This window comes from Chenopodium quinoa, unplaced genomic scaffold, assembly GCF_001683475.1.
Source record: "Chenopodium quinoa cultivar QQ74 unplaced genomic scaffold, ASM168347v1, whole genome shotgun sequence".
In the NCBI taxonomy this organism is placed as follows: Eukaryota; Viridiplantae; Streptophyta; class Magnoliopsida; order Caryophyllales; family Amaranthaceae; genus Chenopodium; species Chenopodium quinoa.
The window spans coordinates 866722-891276 of NW_018744298.1; the positions used below are offsets into that span (position 1 = coordinate 866722).

At 34.5% G+C, this 24555-nt stretch overlaps 2 protein-coding genes across 5 annotated transcripts; both read left to right on the top strand.

Moving 5' to 3' along the window:
- The first annotated feature begins 694 nt into the window (after positions 1-694).
- On the top strand, positions 695-7203 carry LOC110695440 (transcription termination factor MTERF4, chloroplastic-like). Of its 4 annotated transcripts, none has more exons than XM_021872671.1 (4): positions 695-1214; positions 1304-1328; positions 1519-4788; positions 6872-7203. In XM_021872671.1, exon 3 carries the CDS (start codon positions 1550-1552, stop codon positions 3095-3097), a length of 1548 nt encoding a protein of 515 aa, XP_021728363.1. In that variant the 5' UTR covers positions 695-1214; positions 1304-1328; positions 1519-1549; the 3' UTR covers positions 3098-4788; positions 6872-7203. The 4 variants fall into 4 exon arrangements, with proteins under 4 accessions (XP_021728363.1, XP_021728362.1, XP_021728364.1 ...); XM_021872670.1 differs by lacking the exon at positions 1304-1328 and having other exon boundaries at positions 1519-3204; positions 4639-4788; XM_021872672.1 differs by lacking the exon at positions 1304-1328 and having other exon boundaries at positions 1519-3204; positions 4701-4788.
- A 976-nt stretch (positions 7204-8179) lies between these two features.
- On the top strand, positions 8180-20047 carry LOC110695441 (cationic amino acid transporter 3, mitochondrial-like). The gene is made up of 14 exons (XM_021872673.1): positions 8180-9208; positions 10861-11062; positions 11305-11389; positions 11951-12091; positions 12203-12321; positions 12424-12520; positions 12629-12801; positions 12925-12991; positions 14553-14711; positions 16120-16393; positions 17410-17524; positions 18477-18589; positions 18725-18800; positions 19655-20047. Exons 1-14 carry the CDS (start codon positions 9070-9072, stop codon positions 19806-19808), a joined length of 1914 nt encoding a protein of 637 aa, XP_021728365.1. The 5' UTR covers positions 8180-9069; the 3' UTR covers positions 19809-20047.
- The last annotated feature ends 4508 nt before the right edge of the window (positions 20048-24555 follow it).

The following is a 24555-nucleotide window of genomic DNA, read 5'->3' on the forward strand; positions in this document are numbered from 1 at the left end:
ACCTCCTTGTCCAACCATTCTAAAGCCCTCCCTATTAGTGAGAAGGGGAAGAGCTTTAGGCGAATGAACTCTTGATTCACACCATTGACCTTGATTGTGTTACAATGCTTCTCAAGCTCCTTAAGATGATTTAGGGGGCTCTCATGTTTAGCTCCACTAAATTGTCTTCGTTCAATCAACATTATCGTGGCCGGTCGGATCTCAAAGTCATTGGCGGGAGTTGTAGGTGGTGCAATGCCGCTTTGAAACCTATAAGCACCGGGAATACCTAACTCTTTCAAGGCAACTCTTGGATTGTCACCCATGCTTGCTTGTTCTTCTTCTTGTTGCTCTTCTTCTCTTAATGAATTGGGGCTCAAAGATCTTGAAAACAACTCATAGTCTAGAGATTGTTCTTTCGATTTTTGGATCTAGAGGAACAAGTGAGCGAGCACGAGTACTATGCATGCAATAACCTCAATGAAAATATTAGTAGCACGGCTACAAGTGTAGCTAAAAGAGGAAAATCTTTTTGTGTTTTTCAAATAAGATGAAATAGACTCAACACTATAGCAAACAACTACGTCATTCCCCGGCAACGACCCCATTTGACAAAAGAGTGAAACTAGAGTCGTCAGGCTAGCCTTCCCAAGTCAACAAAATTCATAAACCAAACCTACTCTTAGTATAGGGGCAAGTCCAAGTCGATCCACGAGGAATGGAGGGTCTATCACTATACATTCAAATCCGAAACCTAAACTTCACCTAGAAAATTCCTTCAATCAACCTTTTCTTGTTAAAGACATTTTCTGTGAGAGAGTGAGAAACTAAGAAAGGAGAGTTGGGAATTAGGATTTTTTTTATAATTATTATTATTTTATTTATTTATATATTTTCTTTTTATTTTGGTTCATATAAGAAAGGGGAAAGGAGTTGGGACACTTTGTAAAAGAAAATGGATTTAATATAATGGATTGAAATTTCGATTTGTAATTCAGTTTTCAATTTTTATAAACCCCAAACCGAATCCAAACCATAATCCATATTTTTAGATTTTTCCTAACCGATCTAATCCAAACCAAATTACTTATTCGATTTACTTTTAGTCCGAATCACCCCAATATAAGACTTCCTCCATCTAAGTTGAGAGTGTACTCCCACTTGCCAGTTGCCACTACCATTTCCCACTACTCCGTTACTCCGTAGAACAACCAGCTAAACGAGAAAGCGCTAAGGTAATCCACCCTCCTTTCTCACTATTTTCCAGGTTTTGACAATTAAATTACGAGGAAATAATTTTGGGTCAATCTCAATTTTATTTCAGAAATTGAATTGAATCACTCTCCTAGGTATATAATCTTTATCTTTTATTCTTTCAATTCTTATCTCTTTTTAATTCATTCATTCATATTTACATTGGCAAGCATGAATTAAATTTAATACAACAATGGCGAATTTATTTCATAAAATGGGAATTGTTTCAAATGTATATTATCTATGCATTTTAGGGAAGAATTTGAATTCTTGTTATATTTGCAGATTAAACTGAATTTGTGTGTTGTACAAAAACATGAATATTAGAGGTTGTACTGGTATTGCCAAACCTAGTTTCTTACTAATACAATTGGATTTGCCAACTTTGAGGCTTGGAAAAGTACATTTCCTTCCATTACCATGTAATTCATCAACCAATAAACCTGGGTTTAAGGTTAGATTTCAGCACTCGGTTGCTGAAAGATCTTATTCTAGCTCCCGAGCTGCGAAACCATACTCGGGCCGGGTGAAGAAGAAAGAAGAGGGTGCATCGTCGTTGTATTTACGTCCTAGTTTAAGTGATATGAAGCAGCAGAGAATGGAGAATCGTGCCCAGGTTTACGAGTTTTTGAGAGGGATTGGTGTTGTACCTGATGAACTTGATGGCTTAGAACTGCCTGTTACGGTTGATGTTATGAGGGAACGCGTGGATTTCCTCCACAAATTGGGGCTTACGATTGAGGATATTAATAATTATCCGCTTGTACTTGGGTGCAGTGTGAAGAAGAATATGATTCCGGTGCTAGATTACCTTGGAAAACTAGGTGTTCGGAAATCTAGAGTCACTGAGTTTTTAAGACGGTACCCACAAGTACTTCATGCTAGCGTTGTTGTGGATCTTCAGCCTGTAGTTAAGTATCTGCAAGGAATGGATATCAAACAACCTGATATTCCTCGTGTTCTCGAGAGATATCCAGAGCTATTAGGGTTTAAGCTTGAAGGGACCATGAGCACATCTGTTGCATATTTGGTTGGGATTGGGGTTGGTAGAAGAGAAATTGGTGGGATTTTGACGAAATACCCAGAGATTTTAGGAATGAGAGTAGGCCGTGTCATCAAACCTTTTGTTGACTATCTTGGAAGTCTAGGCATTCCAAGCTTAGCTGTTGCTAGATTGATTGAGAAAAGGCCTCACATCATTGGTTTCGACTTAGAAGAGAGGGTAAAACCAAATGTTGGATGTCTTCTAGAATTTAATGTCAGAGAAAAGTCACTTGCTGTAATGATTGCTCAATATCCCGAGATTATTGGGATTGATCTCAAGTCCAAGCTTTCGGCACAACAAACATCATTCAATACTATCCTTGATCTTAGTTCTGAGGACTTTGGGCAAATCATAGAGAGGATGCCACAGGCTATAAGTCTTAGTAAAACAGCAATAGTGAAGCATGTAGATTTTCTCAAACTTTGTGGTTTCTCTTTACAGCAGATTAAAAAGATGGTTGTCGGATATCCACAGTTGCTTGCACTGAATCTGGATATAATGAAGCTGAATTTTGATTACTTTCAAGTGGAAATGTCAAGGCCTTTGGATGACTTGGTTGATTTCCCCGCCTTCTTCACGTACGGTTTGGAGTCCACAATAAAGCCAAGGCATCAGCAAGTTGCGAAAAAAGGATTGAAATGCTCCCTTTCATGGCTTTTGAATTGTTCAGATGAGAAGTTTGATCGAAGAATGAGTTATGAATCAATTGACATGGAGGAGATGGAGCCAGAGCCCACATTTGACATGAAATCTTTAATGGGATCTAGAACAGATGAGTCAGATTCTGAGATTGATGATTATGATGATGAAGATATGTAATGTCTTTATTCAAACCTGTATTTCTCTTTTCTATGGAGTTGTGAATTATTTTGCTCTCCAACAATTTGGGAATGTCCATATAGATAGTGGTATTCATTATCTTGAAGGTAAAGTTATTGATCATTACTGTTTTAAATTTTTAGCATGGTGTTTTCTAGTCACAAGTTGATTAAAATGCTAAAGCCCCATTGTAAGGGAAGATCCAATGTGTTTACCTATCAAATTGCTTGATTGTGTTAAAGATGCTTATTTATTTACACTCTGGGTAGCACACACATCACAGCACTGTGGTAGTTTAAATACTATAGTGTATTGTTATGCATATCATAAGGCAAAGTGGCAAACTATTGCTAAGCATTATGTACTGGATATCCCACAGAAAAAGTAGGAGCATTCTAATTTAGAACTTAGTGCTGTTTTATAGGGTCGTTACCTTGTGCTTTTAACTTCATATGCTGTATAGTGTGATTGACAGCCTTTTGTTTTGCATTATTTTGCGCTCCTGCCTCTTAGTCCTCTACTTATGTAATCTTAGCCTGCTTTGAGTCAATGGATGTCTTAAGTTTTGGGGATCAATAACATATAACCTATGTAAGAACTCTTTGTCTTTGTCCCTTTAATCCTCTTTAAATGTCTGATGTAGTGTGAGGTTACCCTGTTGGATTCATAGACTTGCTTATGCCAATTATTGTAGTAGCTAATCGATGAATTTTTACATCACTTTTTATTTTGTATGGACTCAACTGTGCTTAGCAAGAAGATGATGTTATTGCATACAATTTTGATTTAATCCTTTTTAGTATTCTGATTATGGATTCCTGTGGAATTGTCATAAGTTAACATTAATCCTACATTTGACTACATTCTATTTATCCAATTCTAGCTAAAACGTGTTATAAAGCGATGTTTTAATTTCGAAGATGAATGCATGTGTGGGTCCTTGTATGTTTTGCCATTCTGTCCTGCTTTTTTATGCATGCAAGCTAAATTATGCTTTCAACTTCAGTAATCAGAAATGGAACTTTAGACAGCATAGGGTGAGGTACTGTTGTTGGGGACAGACGAGTGTTTACTGAATTGGGATTTGTGCTGGCATACCGCATACAACTTGGCTTGATTGAATTAAACTTTACCCTTTAGTATTTTTATATCTCCTTTCAATACTATCTGTCCACATCTCTTTTTTAATTCCATATTTGTTTCTTATAATATCTATGTAATACCTCTGTTACATATTATGTGAACTTTTGAACATTTTATATCTCACAAATAATACCCAAAACTTGTACATAATATGTAACTGAGGTAGTATTTCACTTCTCTGTTTAAAGATACCAATGCAAGATTACACGTCAATTTTGAATTTTATTACAGTATTACCTGACTTGTTTGTGTGCATAACCTTAAAAGACAATTATTTGGAATGAAAGGAGTATCAAATAAGTGATCACATATTCTCCAAAAAAAAAAAAAAAAAAAAAAAAAAACCAGAAGCATTTATGTTCTATTGTTGGTGATCCTATGCTTTCATTTTTGTGCAGAATTTATTAGCAATCAATGTATTTACGAAATGAGTTTTGGTCAAATTGTCATGTTAAAGCAGCTAAACACTGATCTTTCATTCTACTGTGCAAAGTAAATCCAAAAGGCAGCTCATGGAATGTTCCTAAAAGATCTCAATTACACCTCAGGTTAGTAAGCTTAATTTGTGGCTTCCTTTTTGATTTCCCTGTTTACACATTTTAATAATGCTTTAATACTTTATTTCTTGTAGTTGATTGCTTAGGCTTGAGTTCTATTTACTCTTTGTTTCTCTTATCCAAATGCTTTACAATATATAGATGGTTGTCATTATTGTCATGACAGTTTTCTGTTTATAATACACAAATGTCTTGCAAGAATTGAGTTTTAGGTGGGTGGGAGGAAATTGAAAGATGCGGGGGAGTTGGGGGGGGGGGGGGAGGGGGGTGATGATTTAATATTTTTACAAGTGATTGCCTTAATTGACTAAAATGTTAGAAAAAGCGGTTGGTAAATGACATGAAGTATCTTTTATTACATCGGGGTATTGAATGAAATTTCTAATCAATAAAAGGAAAATGTTGTGTAATGTGTGTTGTATTGGCTTGCTAACTCATGAGTTATGTGAGCATATTTACAGGGTACTTTCCTAATACAACACCGTTGAAAACTACCAACCCATGGTGTCTGTTTAATAACAATGATTTCCACTCTAATTTTTTTGCAATACAGATGAGTTTTGACCAAATAGCAGAATTACATAATCAGGCATGAGTACAATTCCGCTCTTTATCCCAAATTAAACTCCATAGGCAGGCAGAAGTGTAGACAGTGTATGGTAGTGTCAAATCTTTGATATCCTTCTATACAATCACCTGTAAGGAAAGCTTAATATCTATAACTACTCCAATCTTAGTGTCCCACTTATATGAACCAGAATACTTCAACCTCAATTTGTGGGCAACCTAATTTGTGAGCTCCTAATTAGCTGCAATGAAAACTCAAGTGAATGGTGAATCCTTGATTCTAATGTTGAAGAAAACAAATCTCGTAGCAGCATAAACTTTTACTGGGTTCTCAATAATTATAAATTATGGCCATTGTACCCAAGAAATATGGTTGATAGCCTTTAAAAACCAACTACTACTTAGCTGTTAATGTACTCCATAAAGTTATGATGAAGAAGATAACTGTAGTACACTCATGACCATCCTGATTTCTGAATAAACAGGTGCAATCTTTGTCTTGGATCCATTTTATGGAAGGAGTCGAAGCATCAGCCTTGTAGTCCCATTTTGTGGATGCAGAATCACCATGACGAAAGAGATGATCTGTAGCTAGGTTCACTAACATCTATATTCCTAGACCGTAATTTATCAATAAATGCCACTCTGATAACAGAACTTTTACATATATTTTCGATTTCAGCTAAACATTCGCTTGCACATGAAGTCCCAAGTCAAAGATACTTCTAAAAAACTTAGATTGTAATGCCTTTAATGGAGTAGAGAGTATATGAATAAATAAAGATAGGAGGGAAAGTTAAACATTACGGAGTAGTATATTAAGTGGATCCAATTCAAGGGGAAATCAAATAAGTAGTTTTTAGTGGGGTGAGCATTAAAGAGATATAAGAAGTTTTTTGTGGGATGAGCATAAAAGAGATATGAGAAGTTTTTTGTGAGACGGAAGGAGTAAATCAAAGACCCCAATTGGTTTTCCTAAGAAAAAGGTTAATTCTTGAGTTGACAACAGTGATAGATGAGTAAATATTTTTGAGAAGGTAGAAAATCATCCAGTCTCAATTAGATTATCAGAGTGTGTTTTGTGTTTGGGTTGAAGGGATTGATATAAGTTGGAATCTGCTCATGTGGATAAAATATGCTTTTCAGATAATGTGTAACCTGGTTCTGGTCCTGTTTTTTCACATGAACTCTATAATATAAGTGACTGATCAATGTCTCTGCATCAAATTCCTATACTCTGTTTCACAAAGTATCAGGAAAGAACCCTTAGATAGTTGAAAAAAAAGAGATTGGAGTAGCTGACTCGATAGTTATACCTTCCTGTGGTTATACCCTGTATGATTAATCGTCTCGGGGAAAGGGGTGGCTGGTTACACCCTTCGTCAATCTGTTTTTCAAGGGTTGCTTTTTATCCGTGATGCAGTAACTAATGCTATTTTTTCATTATTGTTTTAATTATCGCTACTGTTCCTTGATTTCTCTCTTCTAATGACGTTCCATCTCTCAGTTTGTTTAGGGAAGGACTGCACGTCTGCACTTGGTGCTGCTGCTCAAAAATCAGCGGAATACTCTGATGGCAGCATTCTCGCATTTGGTTTTAAATTGTTGATCTTTCCCAGCATTCTCTATTTGGTTTGTAGTTTAATAATTGTATTTTAGTATATTTTAAATTTTTTTTTTTAGTTATTTTGAGTAGCTTGTACAAGTATATGTTTCCCCGCATCTTGTTGTGTACAAGAGCTGCATAGTTATCGACCACATTGATTTTGTTATCAAGTGGCAAGATTCGTGTATCTCAATTCCATCTTGCTTTCTTATCCAAAATTTGACTCTTTTGAATTTTGTATGTTATCCTTTTGTTTTGAAAAGACAAAAATTGGATTGTCCACCTTGTACCTATTGTAAATCAGGCATCCTTTAATTCATAAAACGCGCGTTCCTCAATAACTTAAAGGTTAAATTTAAAGAACATGAACCTTCTTAGAGGATTAAAGCAAACGAACATGACTCATAAGAATATGTTTATTCAAGTACAAAGAACATATTGTTTACATAAAATCTTGAATAAGGTTGACTTTTATTAACTATAAGATGGGTTAAATTTATCCTAAAAGTATTGAAAGTTACCCTTATATTATTATAAAAATTGTTGAAGTTACGTTCAAATTAACCGTCTTTTAATAAAATAATTAAATATGAAGTCCGACTTATTTCAAAACTTATTATATTATTTAAATCTAAAGAACCTTTTTTTAATTTACAAACTTTAAAGACCTAAACCCAAAGAAAATATAGCTCAAAGCCTCAAATACCTTTTTGAAAGTATGGCTAAAAACTTATGAATAGAATAGAGACAATTATATTTCTTAAAAAATTTATTTACACATTTACCTTTATATTATATTTGTTTAATTTTTATGAATAGTTTTGAGAAAATTATTTTAATTTTTTTTTATGCTAATAATTGTTTATTTCAAGTTGATAAATTTGTATTTTCCTTTTATACCCTGATAAACTCAAATAAACACCAACACATCACAAACAAACTAACAAACTTATTTTAATTTAGTTTTTTTTATTGGGTTTTTCTAAGCTATGCCCCTCAAGTTATTGAATTTCTCAGTTGTACCCATGCTTTTTCAAAGCTATAAGCTGTGACCTCCACCTCACGTTATTTTATCAACAATAACCTTTAACAGCCACAATAGTTAACGGACGTTAGAGAATGGTAAGTGGCATACTAAAATCTTTTAATTAAAAAAAATAATAACAAAAAAAAAATAACAAAAAAATAACAAAAAAAAAACAATAAATAAATAAATAAATAACATTTAAAAAAAAATAAAAAAAAAACAAAATTTCCCCAGCCACCTTCCCCCACCGCCAAACCCTAACCCCTCCCCTAAACTCGCCCGAAAACCGGCCGGCACTCCACCTTAACCATCTAAACCAGCTGAACGGCACTCGCCGGGTTGTTGGCTGTTTCGTGGTGGTTTAACGGGGGAATGAGGGTGGTTGGTTTTTTGGGCTGGGTTGCGTCACGTGGTTGTGTTCGTGGAGTGTTAAGGAAGGAAGGAGGGCGAGGGGGAAAGGGCGGGGGCTTGCCGGCGGGAGAAATTGTCTGGGCGAGGGTGGGCATCCGGTTGCTGGCGGCGACGACGTGGGCTGATGGGTTGGGTTGTGGTGGTGGGAGGGGTGGTTGGTTTTTTTTTCTAATTAATTCTTGATTAAGTTTTAATTATTTTATTTTCTGATTTTTTTTATTTTTTTTTAAAGTGTTAGATCAATTAGAACATGACACGTGTCAAATTAATAACGCCACTTAACGTCTGTTAACGGATATGACTGTCAAATGATATTGTTGATAAAATATCGTGAGGTGGAGGACACAACTTATAATTTTGAAAAAGCACGGATAAAGCTTAGAATTCAATAACTTTGGGGCATACCTTAGAAAAAACTTATTTTTTAATAATTTATTTTTTATGTATTTATTTATTTTTATACTTCTAAGGGAAGTAGCATTTTACTACTAAAAACCTGCATTCGAGTTAAAGAATTCTCCAATGGCGGCACACCAAAACTATCAATTTATCACTTGAATTCCTTCATTTATTAAACCTTAAATTTGGAAAAGATATTGGGTACTAATTAATTTGATTGATAATTGTATGAGCATAATTAATTTTGTATAAAATAGATAAGATGGATTATGCAGGGAAATGGTTTAAATGTTTGATTAGAAGAAAACAAGTTGATTCTGTTCATCACAATTCTTCTTCTTCTACAAGTGGCCAACCACAGCTTGCTAGAGCTTTATCTGTTCCTCATATCACCGCCATTGGTAAAATTCCTTCTTATTTATTTATCTATTTATTTATATTTAGAGTTTGCAGGATGTATTTTAATCTCATTTGCGTTTAGTTTTACTGGGTTTATTTTGCTGTGATTTTTGATGGAGTATCATTTTGTTGATCAGGGTGTTAATTGTTGTTATTATTATAAGAGCAAATTTTGCCAATTAATTTATTTTTAAGTTTTGATTCAGATTAGCAAAGTTTCTTTTAGTGCAGTAAATGTAGTTTATACTTCGTATATAAGAACATTAACTTATCAACCTAGTTTTGGCCTTTTTGGGATACTTTAAACTTTCTCGGTTTCTTCTTACTTAGTTAACATGTTTGAAATTGAACAATCATAGTCATGTGGGGCTTTGTTAGACTCGTGTCAATGTATAAATTTACTACGTATAATTTTGTCTATTAAGTGATTAAGTGAAGATATTATGTTTGAAATCATGCATTGACAACCATTTCTAAAGGAATATGTCAACTGAAATAAAATGGAGAAAGTATCTATTAAACCATTAATTTGTTCCAAAAAAAAAAAAAAAATCTATTAAACCATTAACTCATGACCTAGTTACTCGAATTTGGGCACAAAGATTGATTTCGAGTTTTGATTCAAGGCTGAATTTTGCTATTTTACTTATGTCTGAACTCAAAATTAATTTCTTATGGCTTGTTTGGCATCGTTATTCATTTTTTTTGTTTGGCATCGTTAAAAACCAAAACAGGAAACAAGAAAAAGGTGTTTTCAATTTTCTTTTGTCAATTTTCAAAATTATCATGATTTTAATAAGTTTGACCATTTTTAAATTCATTATATGACATATATTATATGTTTTTACAAAACAAAAAACCAAAAAGCAGCAAACCACGGTGATGCTAAATAGACCCTTAGCAATTGATTTTGAGTTCAGTTACAATACTAATTTGTACATTTATCAAATAGGTCGTTAGGGTCAGGGTTCGAGTGGAATAACTTCAGGCGAGGTCATTTTAGTCGGATGATTTAAGGTTTGGGTCAAGCAATGCTTGTTCAAGACTTTGGACGTTCTATTGTTTCCAAATAGCAAGTCATGATAAGCAGTCATTTATAGCCAAATCTAACCATATAGTATTACAAATGATGTTTAACTGTTTAAGTCCAATAAAAATCATGCTTAATCCAGTGATAATAAAGGATGAATTATTTAATTTTTTGATTTTTTCCTGCTGAAATGTTCTCATAAGTTTCACTTCATTGCATTGAATTTAATTGTTTTGGATCACAAACAGTTTTGGGATGTATGGGTCTAGAACTTTGGATACATTTGGGTTTAATTTGCCAAGTTATAGTCAATACCGAATCTTGGTGGTGTGACGATTTTTGACAGGTTTATTTAATATTTATTTGTCCAAGTTTCATATACTCATATTTTATTAAGAGTTCGGAATATAGGTTACTATATTGATACTCAAAGCTTGAGTAAATTTAACATTGTAATCATTTATCACCATCCACCATATTATAGCTTAAATTGCCTGATCAATTGGTTTATTGTGCTTGTATCCAACTCATCTTCATTTATTTGTGTATGTCAATGGTATACTAGTTATATGGGTGCACTTTATTGTGTATTTATTTCTGTTAACTAATTTGTTGGATACTCAGGAATTGGCACAACCATTGGAGCCGGAGTTTATATACTTATTGGTACAGTCGCCAGAGAGGATACTGGACCGGCCCTGACTCTATCCTTTCTATTTGCTGGTATAGCTGCTGCACTCTCTGCATTTTGTTATGCAGAGCTTGCCAGTCGGTGTCCTTCTGCTGGCAGCGCCTATCATTACTCTTATGTATGTGTTGGAGAAGGGTAAGTCTCTTTATTATTATGTGCTCCTTGTGCAGTAAGTTAGTGTTTACTTAATAATTTTTGTTTTTTCATTAAGTTTGTTTTGAATACAACTTCAAAGGAGGCTGGTAGATCTCTTACAAGCAATTTCAAATTAAAGTTTTTTGAATTAGTAATCTTTTACGTCTTAACCTAACTACTATACTGTGCCAGAAATAAACTTCTTATGCATATTATTCACTATAACTTTCATCAACCTGCAGGGTTGCATGGTTGATTGGCTGGGCTTTGATGCTAGAGTATACAATTGGGGGAGCTGCAATCGCCCGTGGCATATCTCCAAATCTGGTAAAGTACTCAAAAATCTTCTTGTCATGCTTACCAAGCTCTTTGATCATGCTGTCAGATTTATTAATTTATTTATTTTATTTTATTTTTTTTGCAATTTTTTTCCTCCATACTTCTTGTTCAATTAACACACACTGACACACATTATTACTTCAAATGCTTTTGGGTGCTTGACTGTTGCTCTTGAGTTTAAAGTTACATTTTGCGTTTAGATTGGCAAGTATTGGAAAGGAATAATGATTTTTTTTTTTCTCTCTCTCTCTCTTCAAAATTATGCTTACAGGGATAAACAGAAATCTGTCTCTCTTCAGTTTCTTTCTAATATTTTATAAAATATAACAATGAAGAACGACACTTTCTGCACTCTCAATATGCTGAAGATATGCCCAATTATGCTTTGATCTCCTTGATCAATAGTAGCTTGAAATTTATCTATATGGGTAGTTCAAACAATCAATGCTTCATTAGTGGGAGCTAAATAAAGTTCCTTTGCTTTATTTATGCATTCTGTACTTTAAAATGGCTGTTCTCATTGGTTATTGCCCTTTTTTTTTTAATCAGGTCTTGCTCCTTGGCAGCAGTGATAGGCTGCCTTCTTATCTGAGTCGTCAATATATTCTTGCTCTTGATGTTGTCGTTGACCCTTGTGCAGCAATTCTTATTATTATTGTCACCGTGCTGTTGTGTTTTGGTATTAAAGAGGTACTGCTTTCCATTGTTCATTATCCTTTTACCTTTAATGAAGTACTTTTCATTCGTCTTTGTTGGGATTTCCCTATATCTTTTATAATTTACTGGCACTTGATGTTGCAGAGTGCGTTTGCACAAGCTGTTGTGACATCGGCAAATGTCTGTGCTATGCTTTTTATTATAATTGCTGGGGGATACTTAGGTTTCAAAACTGGATGGGTTGGCTATGAGCTTCCCAAAGGGTAACGATCTTGGACCATGGTTTGTATATTGGGATGATTGTAAATTGCCTTGTGATAGTAAATTAGTAGTCCATTGATTGTTTAATTTCCTTCTATATCTAGGTACTTTCCTTTTGGCATTAATGGAGTGCTTTCTGGCTCTGCCACAGTATTCTTCTCTTATATTGGTTTTGATGCTGTTGCTAGTGCTGCTGAGGAGGTATATGTTATTCATTTCTGATCAATTATTCTGTTTGAAGTTAATCATTGACTTGATTCTACTCCCATTTTGATGAATTTCTGTTCACTTTTAGCTTTCACCTTGTAGGTGAAAAATCCAAAGCGAGATCTACCGTTGGGTATAGCCTTTTCATTGTTAATATGCTGTGCATTGTACATGCTGGTTTCTGTCGTTGTTGTTGGTCTGATACCGTATTATGAACTTGACCCGGACACTCCTATTTCCTCTGCATTTTCTAGTCAAGGGATGCAATGGGCAGCGTAAGCTATCATAACCCGTTCCATGCGTGTTTACTTGTTACGCAATTTTTGGGAAATCACTGTTCCATTATAGTTGACTTTGGATTGAATGCATTAATAAGTTTTATGTGGATGTATGTACAGGTATATAATCACGATTGGAGCATCAACAGCCCTCTTTGCGTCTCTGTTGGGTTCATTTCTTCCACAGGTAAAGTTATATGATACATCATAGAAAATTGTTTTAGTCAAATTCAACGAGCTGAAGAGATGATGCTCTTGTGGTTACTCCAATCATCAAAAATAATATAAATTATTAAGCTGTTTTTCCTTTTCGGGAGGGGGGGGGGGATTATCAATTGCTTAAAAATAATGCATGCCTCCAAAAAAAGTTTATCTTGTTTGCATTTTGCAATTAAAAACCTGTTTAAAATAAATTGTTCAATTCCGATAAACCCGTATATTTAGTTTAAAAAAAAAAAACATCATAGATATTAGAAAAGAGAAGGAAATTGGTATGTTGTCTAGGATAACCCTGAACATTTACATTTTTTTACCCTAAATATAGCTTTCATTTATTAGGATCATTGATCAACCAAGGTGATGTGGTTACTTTTTGGATGTAAAAAAAAAAAAATAATGAATGGTGATTGTTTGGAGAGGGAATATGCTAAAGAGGAAGAGAACTGAGGAAGTCAGAGAAAGAGAGAGAGCTAAAGGGAGAGATAGCTGACATTACACTGTCATTATCATCAAGGTTATTTTAGACATAGAAAATTATCCAAGTGATGGATGATTTTACATGTGAGAGGTTCTTATTAAAAGAACACTAGTTGACAAGGTTACTTCACAAATTTTTTGAAAAATCTACAGTTTTTCGACTAATCCCTATAACTGAGGTTGTCTCCTAGAAAATATATTAATTGATAATGTATGAATGTGGCGTATTCTCTTTGAATAAAGAGGCTTTCAGGTTATTTCTAATTACCACAAGTAGTTGAAAAATGTAACAGGAATTATTAGGCTCAGTGCGTAAAAAAAGTTTATATATTTTACTTTGACTCATTTAGGTCAATCCTGCTGCAATGGCCACAACAAGAATTGTGGGTGATATCAGAAGATAAATACTTTCTCCGTTCTTTTATGTTCTACTAAGTTATTATAAATACGCAATTTTAGAAAATATTGAAGAACGCTAGTGGGTGTAAGAAAAAGTAAATTTAAGTAAGAGAGAGAATGTAAAAAGGTGGATTTGTGTAAGAAAAAGGTGAATAAAGTTAAGAGAGAGAGTATGAAGATGTAATTATTTGGGGTTGAAGGGGTAAGATAGTAAAAGGGTTATACCATAAATAAAAATAAAGTGAGTAGAACTAAAAAGAACAGCCAAAAATGGATAGTGAGTAGAACAAAAAAGAACACAAGAAGTACTTAAACTATTACGGTAAATTCAATTATTGATTAGCTCAATTGTTAGATTGCTTTATCTAGGATGATTGATGTGACTATAAAACGCTTCAAAATTATCACGTGTAAGTAGATGCTGGAAATTCAATAAAATGGCTACTCCTTTTGTCCCTAATTATTTGCATCGTCTGTGTTTTCATAGTCCCCAAGGTACTCCTTAAAACATAAATATCTCCAATTTATATGCGCAAAAATTTCAAAAATTTGATATTCTTAAAATAGATGTTTGGTAAAATTAGTTGTGAATGGAGATATCCTTTTCGCTTGACTTACATATTAACATATATATGGATTCTTCTTTTGTAAAGCCTCGAGTCCTCATGGCGATGGCTAGAGATGGCTTATTACCCTCATTTTTCTCAGACATTAATCCACATACACAAGTTCCTGTGAAGGGTACAATTGTAACTGGAGCTTTTGCTGCAATATTAGCATTCTTCATGGATGTTTCACAGCTGGCAGGAATGGTATAAATTTACAGCTTTCTATATCAGCTTAGCAGATGTTTCTAGGTAGAACAATCAATTTTTCCCCCTTTGTCACATGTTTATTGTTATTTTTCTTTATGATGTTTTAATTCCTAAAATTATACAACTTGAAGGATTTCATTTATCGCAAGAGTGAGATGGTGAAATGATAAATGATAAGACTCATTCTTTACTTTTCAGTATTTCATATCTGGTTATGTTAAAACTTAATGATACTTGTGTTGCTATAGCTGCTGTTCTCAGTCCAAATTTGTATGATAATTTTTAGTGGATAAGGCGACAAATATGTTCAGTATCTCTTAAGGTTATAGCCTTTTGCTTGGAAGGAAGTATGTTTCTTGGTGTTCACTTAACTCGCAAATATGCTCTAATGAATGGAATAGGGGATGTTAAAGCTAAATATTTCCAAGAAGGGCTTATAGAAGCTGACATAGTCAGCGCAGCCCACTCTGAGATTGTGCACGCTATAATGTACTGCTGTTTCCTCTTTTCCCTCAGGCTATGAGTTCCTAAAGGAAAGAAAGAAAGAAATGTATAAGGAGGTTGAATATTAGGAGTTGTTTAGGCATCTAAGTAGGGCCTAAAGATGCATATTTCTTCTGCAGAAATTTATAAAAAAAATAAATAAAATATTGAGAACTTTATTTCCTGATTTAGAAACCAAACACACGGTTGCTTTCAATTCAATGGTGATAAAAGTTTTCCTTTTTCTTTTTTAGTACAACTGTTCCCACTCTCATAGCAGTTGAAAAATAGGGGCACTCCACCTTTTCCGCTTCCCAACTGCCCTAACCAAACCAAAATACTGTGGCATTGTGGCAATGCAGATCATGATCAGATTGATTACTACTTTGCTCGTAATTTATTATGTTTGTTTAATTAAAACATGCAGTTGGTGCAACATTGGATAGTTTTGAGGATGAATTGAGATCATTTTGCAGACTTCATTTGATCTTGTTTAATTTGGTAGAAATCTTGACAAATTCAGCTTTTCAGAGAGTATATTTCCATTCTTCTCCTTCATCATGTCGTTTGCTTAATATTGACTTGTGATGTGGAGCATGTGTAATCATGAAAAATTAATAACCATGGTGAGAGTATATTAGAGTTACTAGGTACTAAATTTGAGAGAGTTTCTTTATTCACCCCCTTTATTTGGGGTTTTGGAAGATAAGAAGTCGGAAGAGGAGGGAATAGAGTAAAAGGATAAATGTCAGACACAATTTTGTTTAAGAAATATGGTGGTGTTATAGATAACACTGGAGATCCTTCGAGCTCTTTAAGAGACTGAAAGTGTTTTAGATGCTTTTTGTTGGTTCACATACAGAACTGGAATAAGTTATTTTTTTATGTTATTTGGAGTGCCTGATATATATCGTCTATGCAGGTTAGTGTAGGTACTCTTTTGTCTTTCACTATTGTTGCCATATCTATACTTATAGTTAGATATGTTCCCCCGGATGAGGTGCCACTTCCATCATCGCTTCTGGAGTCAACATGTGTGGCTTCATGGGATTATAGTGCTATCGTTGAGGAGTTTGATGGGGAAAGTACAGAAAAGCAAGTTGGCACCTCCAACTATGAAATTCAACCGCTACATCACCATGGGAACTTATCTGCTGGCCATCCTCTTATTTTGAAGCAGTCAGCGGAATGCAGTAGTAAGCTTAGAATATCCTTCTTCAATTTAGAATTTTCTCAAAATTAGTAAGACTGAAGACCTTAATAATTTTGATAACCAAATATTTTATTCCAAAGAGAAGAAAAGGACAGTTCAATATTGGTGCCCCTCTTGAAGGTAGTAAGGTTATTCTCATGTTAAACCTTTGGCTATGGAAACAAGCTTCATAACATTAACATAATTATTAAATACTTCCTTCGTTACACTAAAATTGCAACACATGTGTTGGCTCAATAGTTTACGCAATAGGAGAGAGAAAACAAGTGGGTTGCTAACCCATGTGATTCAATCAATCAATCAATCAAAGCCTTAAAAAAACCTGGGCTCTAATACCAATTGTCGGGCCGCCAATGCTTGCTCATACAAACATACACACACTTGTACAATATTGTCCGCTTTGGGTCAAGTCCGCACGGTTTTGTTTTTGGGCTCCTAACCCATGTGATTATACAATAAAAATATATTTTAAGGAAGATAGGAAAGGGGTGAGGAAGAATAAGTGGACCAATGATAACAGATATGTAAGGGAGTTAAACAGAGAAGCCAAACTGTTTTTAGCACCAAAATTTAGCAACAGACATCTTGGTATTCTGTTTTGACTGTCTATGTCCCTGAATTCCAGCAATTGTTTGTTAGAAGAGTTCTTATGATTGGTTTTAAGTCTTTTAACTGATACTTGTTTATATAGAGGAGAAACACTCATCTTCCAGAGAAAAAAAAAAGGATAAAGACTCATTTAGTCATTGTAAGAATCCGTAAAAGAATTCAATTTCTCTATCTTTCTATTCTTGCTATAATTGCCATTAACATGGCATTAATAAGCAGTTGAGCTTAGCTCTTGCTTCAGCCAAGTATGAGTAAAGCTGTAAAAGTTACCAAAAAGGGAAGTATTGCAATATTTAGCAAATATAAAGTAGTATAGACAAATTTAGGCAGCAGTATCAATTTATAATTAAATCTCATGGTTGCTGCTAATATTTTCATTTGTAATTGCAGCTATTTCACATGCACATGATGAGAAGAGGCGGAAAATTGCTGGTTGGGCCATAATGCTTACATGTCTGGGGGCGTTTCTCCTCACAATTGCAGCTTCATATGTGGGGCTTACCAGGTTTGTAATTTGGAATTGGGGGCGTGAGGTTTGACATATTGAATATGGTTTATTAGTCTTTCTCTGTAGCATAACAAAGATGTAGGCAATTCACTTATCCTTCAATGTTTAAAGGCTTCATAATAATGATTAGAGGGATAAGGTAACCTGTATGCCATTCTATTAACTTACATGGCATTATCTTGGAATTTCTCTTACGATTGTTGCTTTTCAGTTAATGATTTTAGATCTACTGCTTTGATAAATATTTCTTGTACACATGCCTCCTTTTGTATACATGATTGATAAAAAAAATTAGTTATACATTATCAACAAGATGTCTATGCTTGATATGGAAGGTTTAGATTGCAAAACCCCATCATGTCCTTGGGCTGCCATTTGTAAAAAAATTATCAGCAAAATCAACAAATATCGTGCAATCCAGGATGCAGCTTACAAGTCAACAACAAACCAGCCAAAATGTCTTCTTTCCTTAATCTACTTGCACCTCTTAGTCTCTTACACTTCATTCTTCGTTTGCATCTGGACCCAACACTCCCAAATGAGAAAAGAGGATCATTAAAGGCACTCTAAATTCTTAATGTGTGAGATGTGTAGTTAAGGTAGATAATTCTTGAGCAAAAGCTAGTGCTTTTATATCAAGTGGTGGTACTGGTATGAATATGCTACAAATGTGATAAAAATTCATTTAAAGCTTTGTTGAATGGATTCATCCCGTGTACTTTCTATAACAAGGGCCTAGGGCTTATATGGTGGAACATGAGAGTTGTACATGAAAACTTCATTGTCTAGGGCTGTGCCCCTATTTGTTTTGCATAAAATGATATATTAAAAAGATTATAATAAAAGGAAAAAAAAAGGCTAATTGCAATGTTTGGACCAGTAATATATTAACTGAAATACATATGAAATTGATGTTATTGTAATCTTAATTGGGTGCTTTTTTCTCCAGTATACCCTGCTTCACATTATTTGTGGTGGGCGTTGCACTTCTTATATCCAGTTTGATAGTTATCTCATGTATTAATCAAGATGACGCGAGGCACAGCTTTGGTCACACAGGAGGTACTATAACCTTGCTATTGAGGGGATTATTTTTTATTTTAATCTGTCAACACTCAACTCACCACTAGTCAGGGATTTAGCTCTCGTTGAAGAATTTTATTGTGCACTTATGGCATGTACTTTTAATTGTTTCAGGTTTCATCTGTCCATTGATTCCTGTGCTACCTGTTGCTTCCATTCTCATCAACATGTATTTGCTGGTGAATCTTGGGTGAGTGTATTTTAACATTACCTCCTTTAATTCTACCTGAAATGTCTGCTAGTTCATTCAACATGCATTACTATGGACCATTTGGTGCAAGATCATAAATTGAGCTTGCTAATGAGTGCGTGTAATTGTACGTCAAGTGCCACGATAATTCATCTCAACCCCAAGCATGAGTACCATTCATAATTGTGTGTGGTATGTGTACGTCAAATGCTTAATTTAGTTCGTTTTTCGTGGCTTTCGTTCCTAAATCTCCAACCCCTTATTCGAAATTAACAATTTGTAGAAAAATTATTGTTTAAATATTAATTTTCACTTAAGTGTCATACCCCTTATAGAATTTGTTATATACACCCGAGTATACCGTGCACCCAATTAACCTAAGGTTAGTTTTTACTCTTCATTTAATAATAAAATGAAAAACAATCATCAAAATGAGAATAAATACTCATGGGTGTACGGTACACCCGGGTGTATATAACAACCTCTCTACCCCTTATTATCGATTAGTTTTTTTAAAAAGGGATTGAAAATAAATTTGATATCGAGATATAGCAAAATAAAAAGAAAATGACATATTAATTTAAATTTTAAAATGGCAAAATAGTTTTAAAAAATACAATAACGGATTGAATTAGGAAATTTGAAGACTTGGTCAGAAAAAAAGTTAGATATTTTAGCCTAAACGTCGCTTGAGATTTATTTTTTTACCAAATTATCGCTTCGAGTTAACTATTTTTACCATAATCTGCTGGAGTTCTTTTTTTTACCAAATTGTCGCTAGGGTTATTTACCAATCTGGCCAATTGGCTGGCTATGCTGTACACTCTATACCAACTTTGTTTTATGATTTTCAGGGCTGCCACTTGGGTTCGAGTGCTTGTATGGATGACAATTGGAGTGCTTATTTATGCATTATATGGGAGGACTCGTAGTGAGCTACGGGATGCAGTCTATGTGCCTGCAGCGCATGCAGATAAGATCTTTCGTGGTTTGAGCAGTCATGCCTAGGCAGTTATACAATCTTAATCGTTTGTTGTTACTAAGTAGATGTTCGCAATGTATATACTAGTATATGATTTTGTTTGTAGCTGTTAAGTTCATGTGTTGCCTGGGTTGCAAGTGTTTTGTAAAATTTTGTTGCTTTCTTGGCCGTAATTGGAAAACCTAAAATTCTTTGGGAAATGTCCCACATTTTTTTTCCCAAGATTATTTGAATTTGATTATTATGCATTAGGCTTCTTGTTTGACTTAGCACTAGTTACTGTGAGCAAGCACTAGTTTGTTGAAAAAAGTTACTCCCTCTGTGTTTTAATAAATGTTACACTTTGACCGGCACATAGTTTTAAGCAATTTAATTGTTTTAAATAAAATAAGAGATTCGTGGGGTAGTCGAAGTATAAATTGTAAAAGAAAAATACTAGGGTTAATAGTTTATTATAAAGTAATGAATGTAAGAGTAAATAAATAATAAAAAAATAAGAAGAAGATTTGGGTGGGGACCATGAAAGAAAAAGATATACAACGTATTATAAATGAAACTTTTTGCCAAAAAAGGAAGTGTAACACTTATTAAAACATGGCCGGATTTAATAAGTATAACACTTATTAAAACAGGAGGGAGTAATTTTTTTTTTGGCAGTAGGGAAACAAAAGTAGAGGCTAGACCTAGTAGCGGAGCCATGGAGCCACTTTGTGTCCTGGCCCTACCAAAAAAAAAAAAAAAAGAAGTTAGTAAAAATTTATCTAAATAGAATACAAAGTGTATTATAGGGTTAAAACTTACAAATAGCCTTGTGGTTGGAACACTGCCTTGTCTACCAAAAGTCATAGGTTCTAATTTTCATCCAAACATTCAATTTTTTATTTTTTTTTTCTTTTACACTGCCCTACCATTGTTAAAATCCTGACTGGCTAAACCCCCTTTCTTGCCTCTGTGGCAAGGGTATGGGCTCTAGCAACCTTGGTTCTAGGAACATAACAACAACAAAAGTAGGTTAGATCATGGCATAAGTCAAGTATGTCGTCCACTAGGTTCTTCAGTTCCTTTGGTGCAGTTTTCGGGTTCCGAAGTGCAACTATGCATGATTTACTATCCGTTCTGACCTCCATCTCGTTTGACCAGTTTTTTCTCGCCATTATTCCACTTCGAATTGCCATTATGTCACACTGTAAAGTTGAACATCCCTTAATTCTCTCCTTACCTTCTTGCAAAAAACTCTTTCTATGAGAGATGCTCCATCCTATTCCTGCATGATCTAACCCATACTTTGATCTTTTCCAAACTCCATCTACTGTTACCTGTTAAAAACAAGTTAATTTAGAAAATTCTTGAAATATCTAATAGATATCTTGTATGAATGTGCTAGAAAAAGCTTAAGAAAAAATCTAGGATAAATATCAAGCAAATTAGAAAGTCCTAGATAAATGTCACCTAAAATGTTCTAGATAGAAGTAGAAAGATGTAGTAGTAGACTAGTAGTAAGCTATGTAGTCTGTCGGTGGAAGAAAGAACCGACATACACTACTACTATAAATACTAGGACTTGCCATGCAAATGTAAGCAATTATCCATGCAATAAAGCTCATACTTTTCGAACCTACTACTACTTCCACTCATCAATTTCTAACAATTGGTATCAAGAGCCAATTCAATTCAAAGCCTCCACTTTTATCATCCGTCTTCCAAATTTCATATTAACATTATATTAACTCCACCAAAAAAATACAAATGGCCTCCCCTTCTTCAAACACAATCTCAAATACAAACACAAAATCAAACACAAACACAAACATGTTTAATCCTCAAGTTAATTGGATGCCTATATTTAAGAGGGAGAAATTTGATCAATGGAGTATGCAAATGAAATCAATCTTAATCTCCCAAGATATTTGAGAAATTATTCAAGATGACTATGAGAAACCTAAATATGCCAATGAAGAAGGGATCATTATGCCCTTTCCATAATTTATCGTGGGATAGATGAAACAATACTACCTACGATCATGGCCGCTACAACGGCGAAGGAGGCATGGAGCATCTTGGAGACAAAATATAATAGAGGCTCGATAGATTTTTCTCTTTAAACTTCAATCTTTGTGGGGTCAATCACTACTACAAAAAAGGCCAAAGAGACCCGTTGGAAATAGCATAAGAGACCTGTTTAGAGGAGGTCTCTATCTCACAGGTCTCTTTGCTAAAGAAACCTGTTCAACTGAACAGGTCTCTTTGTAATCAATAAGAGACCTGTTAAGTAAGGTAACAGGTCTCTTTGCATGTATACACATCATACATTTAAGAAGGGGAAGGGACCTGTTATTTAACACAACAGGTCTCTTTGAGAGCCATAAAGAGACCTGTTTTATCAGATAACAGGTCTCTTTATTTTATTTTTTTTAAATAATTCGACAATATATATTTATTATTTTGTAATTATATTCTACTAAAATTGAAAATTGCAGAACCAAACAATTAGATAAATTTACATAAACTTATATAATTATTGAATTTACTAGTAGTTACATTTACAAGTATATACGAACAATAATTTACATGTATAAGAGAATTTAGCCCCACAGATTTCTAATTTCGTCAACATTTTCAAATGAATGAGCACAAGGGTCTTGGTGAAAGAGCTGCAAGATAAACAACAAATAATGATTAACAAAAAAAAATTAAATGAGGTAAATTAAAGATATACTGATGTCAAATTGAAAATAAAGCTAAGGCTAAACATGAGTGAATCTCTAACTAAAGCACACCCCACATTGAAATCCGAAGGAGAATACTAATTTTGAAAAGCCACATAAGACACAATAAATATAAATCACAATTTAAAAATAATCACCTTTACCACTTTGTATATGATTTTTTTAAAATAATACATCGCCATTCTTAAAATAATCACAATATAGTAATGTTTGAACTAAATTCATCTTAATCTGCATGTCTATGGTCAAGGAGCTAGTCTCAATGCTTACTAGAGCCAAATAAGAACGACAGACAATAAGACTGAAACAGTTGAGGTTTGAGCTTACTAGAGCCAAATAAGGAGCATCAACAGGATGACATGATTGCAATATATCGAAAGTAGTCCATAAATAAAATTATAATGGGGCAAAAAGAGGCGAAAAGTACCTGGTTCCTAATTGTAGATTGAGCATAAGCTCAAAGTTTTTATGACCTCTAGTAATTATCTCTCCTTGTTTCTTCTCTAAGTTAATATCTAAGACATACAACATTTGCCAACTTCTTGGACCCTGCATGTGTTCATGTATCCCATTAATCATGTATTCAAGAATGTAAGCCTAATTATATTACCTAGGGAAAAGTACAGCAACAAGATCTAAAAAAAAAAAAAAAGAAAAAATGCTTGGGTGTGTTGTAAATTCTCATTGACAACCGAATGCTATCATAGCCAAACACAATCACATCTGACCAAACTAAAATATTAATAAAAAAAATTGACATACATGCCAACCATTAGGATTCAGGTCCATTAATGATTCTGAAATTCTAGTTTCTATGTTAGTGCACCCCAATCGAATAACGGATCCGAATTGACGAATCAATCCGAAGGTGTCAATTTTGGATTAAATAGTTTGGTGGATTAAAATTGACACCTTCGGATTGATTCGTCAATTCGGATCCTTATTCGATTGGGGTGCAACCCGAAGGGTTCAGTCAAGATTAAGTCGTAATATTAATTATGCATAAATATTACTGATTGGAAGCGGCCTCCACCTAAGCATTCCGATCACTTGACCTCACTGAAGAATTAGCTTTCTAATAATTTCGAACCCTCTATCGGAATAATACACTTGTTGGAAGTACACCATTCCTTTCAACATTGTCGTCCATTTCAATCTTACAAATTCTGATTTAACCCTCAGACTTCCATTCCCTTATCATGTGAAATCGCCGCTTAACATGTTTGACCTTCTGATGTTCCCTTGGCTCCCTGGCCTTAGCAATAGCTCCATTGTTATCACAATAGAGGTCTATTGGACCCTTGTTGGAGGGTATAACATCAGGTTCACTCATGAACTTAGGAATCCAAACTGCCTCCTTAGAATCTTCCGAAGCTGCCAAGTATTCGACTTCAGTTGCAGAATTTGCAGTGGTGCTTTGCTTAGCACTCCTCCAACTAAACGCTCCTCCATTCAGGCAGAATATGTACCCTGACTGTGACTTGGAGTCGTTTCTGACAGTATGGAAGCTCGCGTCAATATAACCTTCAACAACCAAATCATAACTCCCACCATACACCAGGAACTTTTCTTGTTCCTTTTCAGGTACTTTAGGATATTATTGGTTGCAGTCCAATGCGCCTCTCCTGGGTCTGATTGGTATCGGCTCGTAGCACTCAAGGCATACGATACATCCGGCCTAGTACATATCATGGCATACATGATTGATCAAATAAGCGAAGCATATGGAATCTGACTCATCCTCTCTCGCTCATCAGATGTCTGAGGACACTGCTTCTTGCTGAGAGTTATGCCATGTGACATAGGTAGGTGCTCTCTCTTGGCCCCTTCCATGTTGAATCGTGCCAGTACCTTATCAATATAAGTACTTTAGCTCAATCCAATCATCCTTTTAGATCAATCCCTATAGATCTTCATGCCAAATATGTATTGTGCCTCTCCCAAGTCCTTCATTGAAAAACATTTTCCAATCCAACCCTTTACGGTCTCTATCTAACAGTTTAGTGCTATTTCCATTGAGTAATATGTCATCGACATATAAGACTAG